Consider the following 15,578-nt stretch of genomic DNA (forward strand, 5'->3'; position numbering starts at 1 on the left):
AGAAAATACCTCAAGTACTTTCCCAAGTTTGTGAGAGAGTTTTTCCAAAGATTTGATACAAGTTTTTATGAAATAGAAGTGGGTATTTATAGGAAAAAAATGGTTGGTGAAAAGAAAAAATATAAATAAAATAAAGGTGCTAATTTTGACAAAAAATAAAAACATGTTAAAAATGTTTTTAATAAGTTTTTGTTTTTGAAAATATTTAGTCAAAATTCATGGGCTCATTATTTAATTTATAAAAAAAATCTCTTTTTTTATAAGCTAAAAATATATATATAATGATTAAAATAACTTATCATTTAATTAATAATTATGTTTCATATAGTTTTAAATATAATACGCATTAATATTAATATTAACTAAAGTTATTTTATATGATTAGTGTAAACTTTAGTTAACAAAAAGTGTCGACTAAAAATAAATATTTGATCAATGTCAAATTTAATTATATATTACGTATGGATAACAACCCTATAGTCAAATTAGTCAATTCATCTTTATCAGAATCAACATCACTCGGTTGTTATACATAAACTCGGCCGTTTCATCTTTATCAGAATCAACATCACTCGGTTCATCCACTAGATCATTATTTAGAGCTCCGAAAGAATTTGAATCTTGACTTGTGAACCCTTACTTGTTCCACCTTCCGACCTTCTTTTATCCTCTTGAGCAACCTTCGGCAAGCCTGTATTAGTATCACATGGAGCCACAATCTTCTTGGGCCTGTAGACCATTTTTTGCTTCCCTCTTCCTACATTAAATCCATCAGTTGGCCTTCTCATCTGATCATGTCCTAGATTCTTTCCTTTAATTCGAACTGATTGAAAACCATCAGTATCCACTATTTTAGTCACTACTGGTGGATTAATATGTTTTGGACATTGCATATCTTGATGACCAAAAACCTTGCAACCCGAGCAGTGTGGGGGGTTCCACTCATACTCTATCGTGACTGTATCCACCGTGCTTCTTTCACCCTTAATTCCAGGAGTAGCTACAGTTAGCTTCGATTTCAACTCATGCTCTGCCATTATCTCTATCATTGCACGTGCATAGTTTAGCCTACCCCATGCCTCCACACACATGGTACTAGTATAAGAATCCAGTATAATAGGGTTACCAATCTTGGATGCAATCATACTAAGGCCATCTGGATTGTAACCTGTTAAAGGAACATCATGTATTTTAACCCAAACAGGAACCTTCGTCAAATCTTCCTTGGTTAAAGATACATTAGCCGACCACTTTTTAAGAATAATCGAAACCGTTCTGATCATCCAAGGACCATTTTCGATGACATCTTGCATTCCCTTTGACATGGCAAATTTGAAGAAGTAAAATCCTTTAGAGTTCATCATAGTCTTCTCGATTCCATATTTTCCCCAAGTATTCATAACATAGTTCTTTACGACGGGATAAGCCACTCGTTTTCCCACAAAATAACCATATAGCGTGTTGCTATACCGATCAATTGCCTCCATTACAGAAGAAACTGGTAGCTCCACATCAATTCCTTCTTCCAAGCTGTTAGCGTTTTGCATTAAACGAAAATTGACCTGATTAAGATTTAACTTACCAGCTGTTACATTTACATATGATGCTTGAGGAGTTCGTGTAGATGTACTATGAGCTTGTTCACCAATCTCCTTATTAATCCTACCTTAACTTAGATGCCCCTTAATTTCACTGTGATCCATATTATGATCCTTCATAGGGTTGACTTGCGAATGCTCATTCATGACAAAATCATCAACCGACTTTATATCTACAGAATGGACACTAACTAGATCATCATTCTCATCCTCTACTGAGGGAATTTTGAATGACCTTCCGTATTATGATCCATATTATGATCCACAGAATGGACACTAAAATCATCAATGACCTTCCGCCATTGCATGTGATTTAAGCATATAAACATGAATTGATAAGGTGTTTTTAGAATGTGCTTCAATGATGTAAAGTTTACAACAATAATGGGTACAATATTTACTTGTTATGACCTATGAATGTGCTTCAATGATGTAAAAAATAAGTCTCAATTATCTCTATTTATAAATAAATTAAAATATTCAATATGTAACCCATAAGGGGATTTGTAGGAATAGGAATAAAACTTCTACTAACTATTAGGAAATTTCTAATCTAAAATAATTATTTGATACGGCTATCCTATTTTTTCAGCTAGCAAAACTAACTCTTGAAGTATTCCCTCATATAAAATTTCATTGATACATTTAAATTTGATTTGATTTGGTAATTTAAGTTTAGAAGGTTGCATAGAATTTATCTTAAAAAATGCGATAACGACAGTATGATTTTTGCTTATTTGTCGAAAGAAGAAACATGACACACACTACAACAAAAGTGTTGTTTCTACACGCTTATTTTTTCGCGTGTACATATTTTTAAGTTTATTTACGCTAAAAAATGATGTGAAGTTGAGAACCCTTTATTCACATATACAAGTGTGTGAAAATATTTATACAACTAGAAACGTAAATAAAATCAAACAAAGTAAGTATACACAAAAAAGTGTGTAGAAAATGAATGTAAAATACACGTTAAGGAGCGTGAACATTTGCGTGAAAGTGATATTTCCAATAATAAGAGGAAGTACACTTTTAAAAGCGTGAAGAAAATATCAAAGAAAATACACATTTGAATTTGTGAAGAAAATTAAAGGAAATTACACCCTCAAAAGCGTGTACAAAATGAAAAGGCAAATTTGGGGCAAAAACTAAATGTCCTCTTCATTAAACACAAATTTTTACGTCAAACACCACAATATAAAACCAAAAGAAATACTCGTGATTTAGGGAAAATTTCAGAATTTTTTTTTAAAATAGTAATTTTTTCAAACCAACTTTTAAAAATGGAAACTAAACCAAAATCGTTGCAAAAATGGTAAAACCGAAGTATGGAACTTCGGTTTTGCCATTTTCGAAGTTTCAAACTTCGGTTTTGGGTGATCTGTCAGCAGAAACCCTAAACCGAAGTTTGGAACTTCGGTTTTATCAAATCCGAAGTTCCAAACTTCGGTTTTGGTATTTTTAATTTTTTTTTAGACACTAATCTTATAAATAACTTGGTTTTGATAGTTAATTTACAATTTCATACGCTAAAATTACTTTAATAATATATAATAACATTACAAATAATAAAATATTAATATTAGTAAGATGCAAATACAAATTTTTTGAACAACACTTATATTAATATCAGAATCACGGTTACATTTTTTTGAAAATAAAAATACATAATTTAAAACAACACATAGAAATTTAACACATAATTAAAGTAGATGCAATGGAAGAAGTTGGTTTTTCACAATTGCTTCGTTTTTGATCATAATCCATTCATCTTCCTCACAAAGATGCTCGAATTTTCCTTTACCTTCATTCCAGAACATCACGCCCGAATGTTCAACCGTTATGTTTTCTTTGAGCCACTCAAACACCTTCGAAATTATTGTCATCTGACTAACATCCACATTTTGAAAGTACTTATATTTGTACCCCCAGTAAAACTTTTTTTGTGTTGAAAACTGTCCATTCCAATAGACATTAATTTGAACAGGAATTGGTGACATGTTTATGTTTACAAAATTAAAATTTATGTTTGGAGAAGGGAGAATAGAGTGATACATCTGTTTGTTGTAATAGATGTCGGTTTATATAGTGTAGTTAAAATTGAAAAACAGGCCTTTTAAAGTTCGGTTTCAGTAAAAGCTGCCGAACAGTGAAAGGTAATAGTAAAAGGTAACAGTATTGCTTTTTATGACATGTCTAGTACCTGACAAACCGAAGTTTCAAACTTCGGTTTTGCATGCTATTTTCTGATAGGTCTGAAACCGAATTTTAAAACTTCGGTTATATGTAGATTCGGGATTATAAAAGTGATCTGTGATTGTTTCATAAATACATAACAAAAAATGAATCCGAAATACGTATCAATTGACGTGTATCATGGTTGTGATTTTGAATGGAATGATGGTAAAACGGAACTCTGTAAAGGGCCTAAAATGAAGTTTGATAACGTAGATGTTCGTGGCTTTAATATGGAAAAGTTGAATGAGTTTCTTCGAGAAAAGCTACCAAAGAATCCACGTTCAATGGACATATACTACTACAAAGCAGGAGCAAGTGAAGCCGAAGCAATGTGCTATGATGAAGAATGGTATACATTAGTAGGGAAAGCGTGTATACTTTCAGAAAATATCGAGTTGTATGTTTTATTTGGAGTTTTTGAAGACGCACTAGAGTTCGATACGATGTATGATAGTCATGGTGAATACTATTATGCACCTAGACCTTTTATAAATTAAAGTTACTTGTAATAGATTAGTAACTTGAATAAGATTGGTAAAATGGCAATATTATTATTTCAACAACACCTTTTTATTCATAAGAAACAAAGTACAAGAAACAAACTACAAGAAACATGATACAACAAACTAAATACAACAAATTACTAATGAAAACCTATGGGTTTCTAGTACATGGACAAGTATTCCTGTTGTGACCTTCAGTTCTGCATATACCACACTTTGGAGCTTACTTTTCACGTTCATCCATCTGGTTCTTCATACATTTTGATTGCTTCTGCCCTCTGTGCTTAATCAATCTTGATGGATCGGTCATAATTTTCCATTCTATATGTGTCCAGTAGCTCGCATCTCTTAAAGGATTAAAATGATCACTATATTGCTCTCTCCATGTAGGAGTTGTATACTTTTTACTGATTTGTTTATTTATATCCTCGTTTAGATGGCTACATACGGAAATGGCATGAGAGCAAGGTAATCTTTGGTGTTTCCAAATACCACATGAACACCTTTTCCTTTTAAACTCCACTGTGTAATCAGTGCCACCCTCACCACTTCTTTGATACATTGAATGAACCTTGTAGATACCTTGTTCTTCGTGATAACATGTTGTTTTGTAACGTTGAGCTCTTTTTTCCCGTTCGTTAAAGATGTTAAACATGTACTTCGAAAGTGGTGAATTACATAGCCTTGCTTCTCGACTTTGGTCGTAGAAGTGTTGTCTGGTGTAATCAAAGGTATATTCGATACACACTTTGATCGGCATCATTCGGGCATGACGGAACACATTGTTGAGTGACTCAGCAATATTTGTCGTTGTGTTACCCCAACGAATCCTCTGACTGTCCCTATACACAGTCCATTTGCCTACATCAGCATCTTGCAAATATTGCCAAGCCTCAACACTAGCTTGTTTGATGGCCCTGAAAGCATTCTTGTACAATATTTGATTTGTTGTTGAACCGACTGTCCGACACAAGTGTTTGAGCGATTTCACTTTAGTGTGTTTGCTCAACAAGTTACTACGAATGTGGGGCAAGCAGTACCTATGTTCCCAACCATATGTTTGAGCACCCATTGCATGTAAGATACCTTGGTGTCGATCAGAGATGACACACAACCTTTCGTCTCCAATAACATTTTCTTGGAGCATTTGCAAAAACCAAGACCAACTTTCGTTACTTTCTTCATCAACTAGGGCAAAGGCAATATGTAGAATTTGATTGTTAGCATTTTTGGCAACCGCTGTTAACAGTTTACCCTTATAACTACCTTTTAAATGGGTGCCATCGATGTAAATCATTGGAATACACAGTTTAAACGCTTTAATGGCTGGACCGAATGCCCAAAACACAAATTTAAAGGTGGCGAAACCTTCATAAATTTCAGGTCCATTTTCAAACACAACAATTGTGTCTGGATTGGTAGTAACTAATTCATTTATATAATTTGGTAAATGAATAAAGTTACTTTCCCAAGTTCTAAACAATCGTTCGATTGCAATACGCCTAGCGTTCCATGCTTTGCTGTAACGGACATCCACATGCCATGTATTTTTTATTTGGGCTTGGATGTTTTTAACATGATAAGCAACGTCCACACATATTTGATGTTCAATTTCAGTAGCAATTAAGCTAGCGGTTAAACAACGATTGTTGTTTTCTGATACGTGTCCATAACACGTGTGTTCATCTTTCCATTTTGTTATTTTCCATACCTTAGATCGATTGTGAGACGAACCACTAACACTCCAGGCACAATGGTATCTTTCTTGTGGACCCTTAAAACTTGAGCTAGTTGTTCTACAATGTGCTTGCCAATAACCCTGCTTGCTTTGTGTAACAACTATTTCTCTATTATGCTGTATATTCCATTTTTGAACAGCATAAATAAGTTCGGATTTGTTCTGGAACACCATTCCTTTGGAAACAATACCGATCTCCTTATCATAAAAAACCCATGAAGCTTCTTGGTCATCATCGTATGGAAAACTATTACTACCCTCACCTGAATTAACAAACCCAAAACGTGAAACTGGGGCAGGTTCCAATTGTGGTTCCACTTGCTCCTCTCTACCTTCGTCACCCGAAACATTATCTTCAACGCTATATTCAGAAACTGTATCGTCGATTGCAGTAGACATACCATCATCGGGGTCTACTACATTTTCTACTTCGTCTCTTCGTTCTTGTTCATATTCAACAACTGTTGAATGGAGGTTTGATGTTGATTGACCACCCTCCAAAGTTTGAATAAGATCAACATAACCCGAACCTTGGGTGGTTGAAAAAACTTCCTCAAACTGAATTTCAATTTGAGCCTCGTAATTTGGATCATTCTGAGAATAAAAATATATTGTTTCCAAAGTGTTATCATCAGTAACTTCACTTTTCCATTCATTTCCATTGAAAAGAACCCACAAGAACATTTTTAACGTGTGTGATCTTTGACTCACACCGACATAATTATACGCCATTTCGTTTAACTGCATACAGTTAACCTTGGTTGTCAACAAAAAACTCCTTCTAATCGTTGTGTTATCACCAGTAAGCCAACCATTTTGGAATGAAATTTGCCCTCCCCAAAGAAAATGAACCATGAATGGACGAATTATAGACATTTTTTTTAATTATTGATGTATGAAACTGATTAAGATTAGTTTGAATTGTGTTGTTGGTTGTGATGACCCGAAAATTTCTGACCAAATTTAAACTTAATCTTTAATATTTCCGACACGATAAGCAAAGTCTATGAAGTTGAATCTCAAAATTTTAGAACTGTTTCATGTATTCAATTACATTTGACTGCTCCCGACGATTCATGAACAATTATATGTATATATATATATATATATATATATATATATATATATATACAAGTAAAAACGACTTTCCTACAGTAAAACACTATTTGCTACAGTAAAATGACTTTGCTACAGTAAAACACTATTTGGTACAGTGAAACACTATTTGCTACAGTGAAACCGTACTTTGCTACAGTACTACAGTGAAACGACTTTGCTACATTGAAACCGTACTTTTGCTACAGTGCTACAGTGAAAACGACTTGCTACAGTAAACCACTATTTGCTACAGTAAACACTATTTGCTACAGTACCACTATTTGATGCCGACGAACTAGCAAACAAAAACGGATAAGGCGGCCATGCGATCGCATGGCAAAAACACTGAAAACTCATGCGATCGCATGAGGTACTGTAGCATGCCACATACTATAAAAGCTCGATCTGGTCTCCACATACTTTTATTATTTATTATATTATTATTATTATTATTATTATTATTATTATTATTATTATTATTATTATTATTATTAATCTTATTATAATATTATTATTAGTAGTATATATACATAAAATACTACGACGAAGTTATGAGCGTGTCACCTTCAAAATGGGTATTTGAGCGGGATAGAGCTAAGGAAATTATGGGTTATTGCCAAGGAGGTTATGGGTAATGTTCGAGGGTATATTTATGAATCAAATCTAGTGTTTTTCATCTTCGTTGCGTCTACATACTTTCCTGCAATATTGAATCACAATATTGATACGTGAGCATTCATATCTTATCTTTTATATATTAAATGTGTATCCATGTCTAGTGCTCGAGTATATATATTTATATATGCTTGTATGCTAAATTTTGTCGTTAAACAGTTTATAATGAATCACGAATTAAATACATATATTACTGGTAAAAGGTATATGATATACATGTTTTTGGAAAGCTGGCAAAAAATAAATAACTTTTCATTTAGATATCGAATAATTTCGATGAACGGTTTAAAAGATATGATCAACTGAATTATGATTGACGTTAATTGAAATTGCTTTTGAATCTGCAATTAAGATTTAAATAACTCGTTTGTAAGATTGATAAATTGGATTTTTGAATATTACCAACCGAGTAAATGAATCCTTATATAAGGTACGTCTCGTTTTGTTAAACTATTGTCAAAATTGACTTTTTAAAACGAATTTGGATAACTTTTGTATGTCGATCTCGAGCATTAGGATTGTGATACACTATGACCTGACCTAGCTTGATAGACATTTATTGACCAACATATGTTCTCTAGGTTGAGATATACGATTATTTGGTAATCCGAGTTTCAGTCACATTTTGGTGAACGACTTTATATGCTGCTAAGGTGAGTTTCATTTGCTCCCTTTTTAATCGCTTTTGCAATATATTTTTGGGCTGAGAATACATGCACTTTATTTTAAAACGCAATGGATACAAGTACATACTAAATTCTACACTGAGTTTGAACCGAAAATCCCTTAGCTTTGGTAACTGTTAACTGCCAGTTATAAGAACTGGTGTGCGCGAGTAGTAGTATATGGATCCATAGGGCTTGACATCCCCGTCTGTTCCAGGTATAGAAACCCTAGCCTGAACTATAAAACATACGTATGCTATTCGAGTGTATCGTACATGTTGGTTGCATGTTAAACACAGAGGTTCTTATTAGATAGACGTTAAAGCTTAGTTACCAGGGTGCTCAATTTCGTAGAATATTTTGATAAACGTTTCTGGATGAAACAACTGAAATCTTGTGATCCACCTTTATGTACAGATTATGCAAAACATTAAAACTATGAACTCACCAACCTTTGTGTTGACACTTGTTAGCATGTTTATTCTCAGGTTCCCTAGAAGTCTTCCGCTGTTTGCTTATATGTTAGACAAGCTATGTGCATGGAGTCTTACATGGCATATTTTTCAAGGAAACGTTGCATTCACCAAATCATCACCATGTATCTTATTTTGACTGCATTGTCAACGGAAGTACTATTGTAAACTATTATTTACGGTGATTGTCTATATGTAGAAATCATCAGATGTCGAAAACCTTTGATTTAAATATTCATTTATGGTGTGCCTTTTCAAAAGAATGCAATGTTTACAAAACGTATCATATAGAGGTCAAATACCTCGCAATGAAATCGATGAATGACGTGTTCGTCCATATGGATTTGGAGCGATCGCCACATTGGTGTTTGAAACTGACTTTGAAATGCTTGAATTGTGTTCTTGGTGATGTTTGTGTTTGAGTCCATGATAAGGGTGATATAAATAAATGAAAAAAGATGATAAATCAGATTTTGACATGATAGGTTAGCAGGTTTCAGTCCATAATTGAGACTAGGGTTGCAGGTTTCAGTCCATAATTGTGACTGGTTATGTAGACTGCAAAACCGAAATTTGAAACTTCGGTTTAGGGTTTCTGCTGACAGATCACCCAAAATCGAAGTTTGAAACTTCGGAAATGGCAAAACCGAAGTTCCAAACTTCGGTTTTACCATTTTTGTAACAATATTGATTCAGTTTCCATCTTTAAAAGTTGGTTTGGAAAAAATTACTATTTAAAAAAAAAAGTCGAAAATTTCATCCCCAGTTCATACACTCTCGATGTCTAGGGCAAAAACTTCGATCAATTACTACAGCGTTTAGGTAATTAAAGCTTACAACATCTCGTTTAGGTCAATTTCTAATTCTAATACTATTCTCGTATTAATCTCTAGGTAATTTCTTCTGTATTCTCGTAATGATTATATATTCCGTTCAGATATTCAGATGTTGATTATAATGTTTTTGATTGTTATTTCGTTTAGATGTTATTCGATCAGAAGCTGATAATCAATTTCTTTTTTATTCTCCGGTTGATCTCGAGGTACTCTCTCGGAAATTTATTAATTTGTTTTTAAGAGAAAATTTCGATTCTCGATACCTTTAGTAAGTATGATGATTGATGATTCATTCGGTAACCATGCTATTCCTGAATTCTCATTTTTTGTTCAATAACAATTTCTGCTCTAGAATAATGATAGTAGCAATAGCAATAGTAATGGCATAAAAGTATTGTTATATGTGTATGTAGCAATGGCTTAAAGCTACTGTTATATGTGTATTTTGAGAAATTATGTAGAAGTTTAGAAATAGTGGTATAATGATCATTGTAGCTTGAGTTGGATAATTAAGATAGAGTTTTGTTGGGATTACAAAATAGTGTGAATTGTGTGTATGTTAGGGAATGTACAATTGATCTCACATTCATATTGTATATTTCCAGAATAATATATACAGATTCATATGCACATTCATACTTGTTAGTTGTTCTAATCCATATCATAACATTCATCATATCAGGATCATCATCAACTTGTTCACGGCACTGTACAATGATCACAAACATCAATTCACACGGATTAAACTTTACTGATTTCAAGATTTCTCATTCCTTCATGAAAGTTTTTTGTACGCATGGAGATGGTTGTGGATATTATTATGGTAATATGGTAGTCCCTAAGATATATAGCCCTGCAGGTTCATTAGAGAACGGTAATATCTTTCTTTTCACTGTTTGCGTCAGTTGGAAGTTCTTTATTTTATGGAGTAGTTGTTGAGTAGATATATGACTAACTAACTGTTTTTTGATTGTTTATTACTATCATGCAGTTTGAACATTTTGATGACTTTAATCTGCTTCGTCTTGACAAAAGGTATTATAAATATGTGTCGATATTTTGATGCATGTTCTTATCAGTTTGAAGTGTATGAAAGTACTTATGATAGATGTTTTATTTGTTGGGTCATATATAAAATTGAGGCAGTTTGTCAACAATAGTTAGAAAGTGGTCCCGAAAGTATCACCTTGGACCGCCTCCTGGTTTGGCTCTGTTCGTTCTAAGCAATTCAATGAACACGGTTCTGGTTCGAGTCAGAATCCCTTAAATGATGATTACAACTGGTTAGATGGATATCAGTTGCAATCATATCTGAAGGCTGGTTCGATTAATCTGCCATCTAACTTCCCGTTTCCAATGCAACCACAATATCTATGCTCGAGTCGACCAACAAGGGCAATCAAGGCAATCGGTTCGTGTGATATCCATGAACACTGCAAGGTATTATTATTGCTTCTAGATTTTTTTGTATGTTTGTCAGCTTGGTTTTCAATGCGTATTTGTTTTTTGGTCCTGTTGAATTTAAAGTAACTATATTGTGTGAAGGTCATTCGAGATTGATAATGGCCTTTGATCCTCATAGCATGAAGTACACATTCCAGATTCCTCTTTAATTTTGTTAAATTTATGTTGGAGCATGATGGTACTGACAATTTCGGCATGCTTGATGGTGTTACAATGAGTTCCAACTTTTTATATGTTATTAGTATCTGTGTTAGTATCATCTAGGCTCATATGGCGTTGCACTTCCCTATATTAATTCACCTTGTAGGTGAAAAGGACTAAATAGGTACTAAATATTTAGTTATTTTCTGTATGAATCAAATAAGTACTTTGGTTGAGCTTGAAAGCATTCAACCTCTAAAGCATGGATAATAATTTTTTAAAAATTGGAACATGGTTTATAGGCCTTATTTTGTAGTTGATATTTTATTACTATTATTTAGTAGTTGTCACTTTCCTTGTGTATCCAAGATATATATGAAGTTGCAAATGAACATGGTACGCAGACTTGGTAGGATCTCTTATTGAGCTGTCAAGTCTAAATGTAACTACTTGAAGCACTGATCCAAGATATTCTCATTGCAGGTGTGGAAAGTTGGTAGTTTCATTTCAAATGAAGAGGATGCTTGAAATTAACTCGTAGTTTCATAGTGATAATAAATAAATGTATTTTTTTGTTACTCAAGTTGTTCTTTATTTTAATTGGTTAATTAGTTATGCAAATCTATTTATTTGCTTTCTTGATGGTTGTTTAATGTTAAAGTAATTACTTATTAGCTCATATATATATATATATATATATATATATATATATATATATATATATATATATATATATATATATATATATATATATATATATATATATATATATATATATATATATATATATATATATATATATATATATAAGTTTTGATAATAATATTATTAATAAAAGTAATGATAAAACAATAGTAATGATAATAATAATAATGTTAAAAATAAAAGTAATGTTAATACTAATAATTATGATAATGATACTTTAAAAAAAAACTTTAATAAAAAGATAAGTTTACTGATATATATATATATATATATATATATATATATATATATATATATATATATATATATATATATATATACTTTAAAAAACTTTAATAAAAGTAATGATAAAACAATAGTAATGATAATAATAATAATGTTAAAAATAAAAGTAATGTTAATACTAATAATTATGATAATGATACTTTAAAAAAAAACTTTAATAAAAAGATAAGTTTATTGATATATATATATATATATATATATATATATATATATATATATATATATATATATATATATATATATTATATTTTTTTTAAAAACGAATAATAAATCATTTCTTCACGTTTTTAGATGTGTACATCATTGTTGTGTGTGTAAATTGTCGGTCATTTCTTCACACTTTTAATTATGCAAATTGTTCAGTCAATTTTTTCACACTTTTAGGTGTGTATACTCTGGTGATTTGATCACACACCTAAGTGTGAACATTTTGAGTTATTGTCCACATTCATAGGTGTGAGGATTGAGTAAATAAATTCATGCATGTAATAGTATGGATATTTGTTACGCCTCTTTTTCACACGCCTTGATAAAGTGTGTACTTTACTATTATACATGCTTGAAAGCGTGTGCACATGACTTAAAAAATGTGTAAAATTAGCTATTTTGTTGTAGTGACATTGGATTAATGAGAAAGTCTTTTAGTTATATAGTAGAATGTATTTTTCGGGAAAAAAAAGGGAATTAACTACATAATCTAAGCATGAGTGATACAAATACAATACACGTAGCAAATTCGATTTTGGAGTGATAAATTTAACTTTGACTAACTTTATTGTATTATTGACAATAAAATGGCCATTGACTTAGTGATAGCTAATCAATTTTGAGGCTCTCTGTTTTGTTTGAGTTTTAACATGGACTATTTGTGTTCGCCGTTCTAAAAAAAATAAATGTATATTGAAGAACTTTAATTGAATAAATTAACCAATTCAACTAATCGGGGAATTGTAAGCTACCGGGACACTTTTACGACCATGATTTTTAGCAAATTAGTTTGTATCTTGCTTATTTAATTTGAGTTTAATTTTTTTTTTTTTTTTGCAAATTATTTTTATCAACCTTTGTCAATTTTCTCTTATAGCCCGATTTGCTCAAGATAAAATTTTAAAACATCAAAGCCCAATAAAAAACGTCGGTTAATTCTAAAAAACCTAGAAAGCGGCAACTCCATCTATATACTCAGTATTTATTATCTTTATTAAACCTGCCAACTCAATTTTCTTTTCCTTCTAATGAAAAGCACACTTTTCGTTTCATTCTAATGGATGATGTGGTTGAGGAGATAGTTACAAGATTGGATGTAGAAGATGTTGTTCGATGCAAGAGTGTTTGTAAGTCATGGTATAATTTAATATCATCTAATTATTTTGTTAAAGCTCATCTTAATCGTAGTTACATTAATAACAATCGTGAACATGGATATTTAAGAATCCGTATACATTGGCATTTCAATGTTTTCAGTAATGGTATATTGCCTGATTGTATAATGGCTGGTTCATGTAATGGGCTTGTTTGCATCTCTCCCAAACCAGGTGAATTATTAGTAACCAATCCTTCCACTCGAGAGGTTAGAAAACTGCCAATGCTTCCTTACAAAATCGGGATCAATGTATGGGGTTTTGGTTATGATTCTTTAACTGATGATTATAAGGTTGTTGTGGGGTTTAATGAATTCAAACATCATATGCGCTTTCAAGTGTTTTCTTTAAAATCAAATAAATGGAAATTTGTGGGAGATTGCGATTATTTAACTTATAATACTTATAATACTAAACATCGTATTTGTGGTTTTTTATACGATGGGGCGCTTCATAGGTTTATGGATGATACAAAGAACAAGAAGACAATAATTCTTTCGTTTGATTTATCTCTAGAGAAATTCAAAGAAATCCCCCTACCTAATGACACGAAATATGTATGTGATGATTATAGAGGAAACAGACTAGGGATGTTTGAAGAACGTCTATGCATACTTCGTTACAATGATATCTATGCTAAATCATGCAAAAAATGGGTGATGAATAACTATAATTCTTGGCAACTTCTCCCTGATGATTACAAAGGTAATAAGTATGGTGCTGCTACTCCTGCATACCTACTCTATTTTTTTAAAGACAACACATGGCGTTTAGTTGATGATCGTAAAGAAAACAAACATTGGTCTTATCAGAGCTGGTCCAACGTTGGTAACCCTATATTTGTCAAGTCACTTGTATCTCCATATCCCTGTGAGAAACCAAAGAAAAAGACGAAGAATAACAAGAGAAAGAGGAGGAAGAATAAGGCGTGTTCTTATGAACGGTAAGGCATCTAAAAGTGGATTCTAGCTCTCATGAACGGTAAGGCGGATTTATTATCACTATTAACGCTTCTTTCTTCAAATACATGATGGTATGGGCCATATATATTCTGCTTTCTTATTACATATCATATGTAAGTATCATTGTGATGATATATAATTGATTGAATACTTGTTTATATTGATAATAAATAAATTGGCTTCTTATTGGACGTGCTTTATATATTTTTGGGTGCCATTTTGCTACTAGTTGTTAATTAGTAACAGACTTATTATATATATTGTTAACAGCAAACATCTTAAGTTTTTTGTTTGCTTTATTTTCCTTACCTTGCAACTAAATCTACTGTTGATAGTTGTTTAAGTGTTTAAAATGAGACAACATTCATGTATGGATCTGTCTTTAAAATTTTCTGGTATTTTTTGATGGTTTTTGTGGAGGTTGTAGGTAATAGATTCAATGAGTTGTGTGTGATTGTGTTTATATTGTTTTAATAAATATGGCCACTTATGTTTTATCTTATGTTATTATTATTAATATTAATATTAATTGGGTGTACTAGTCTATAATAACCCTTCTTAAAACACCCGCAGTTACAACAGGGTTGTATTAGACGTCATATCTTTTTGATCATTATAACACGATTTTCCAATTGCAGCACTTACTGACCACCCAATAGATGAATAATTAAAGTGGTAATTTCAACCCAATCACTTATAAATTATAAGTAATAATTAGGATCATATTGCATCTGGAACTCATACGTGCTATCAATTTACATTAGTAGGATTCTAATCAACTTGAAGACACACAATTAAAGTGGTAATTTCTACCCAATTACTTATAAACGTGTCGA

The 15,578-nt window shown here is 31.9% G+C and overlaps 1 protein-coding gene across 1 annotated transcript; it reads left to right on the forward strand.

Annotated features, from left to right (window-relative positions):
- The first annotated feature begins 13,617 nt into the window (after nt 1–13,617).
- On the forward strand, nt 13,618–14,925 carry LOC139843720 (F-box/kelch-repeat protein At3g06240-like). The gene has a single exon (XM_071833863.1). The coding sequence runs from the start codon at nt 13,684–13,686 to the stop codon at nt 14,725–14,727; it is 1,044 nt and encodes a 347-aa protein (XP_071689964.1). The 5' UTR covers nt 13,618–13,683; the 3' UTR covers nt 14,728–14,925.
- The last annotated feature ends 653 nt before the right edge of the window (nt 14,926–15,578 follow it).

Source organism: Rutidosis leptorrhynchoides, chromosome 4, assembly GCF_046630445.1.
Source record: "Rutidosis leptorrhynchoides isolate AG116_Rl617_1_P2 chromosome 4, CSIRO_AGI_Rlap_v1, whole genome shotgun sequence".
Classification (NCBI taxonomy): Eukaryota; Viridiplantae; Streptophyta; class Magnoliopsida; order Asterales; family Asteraceae; genus Rutidosis; species Rutidosis leptorrhynchoides.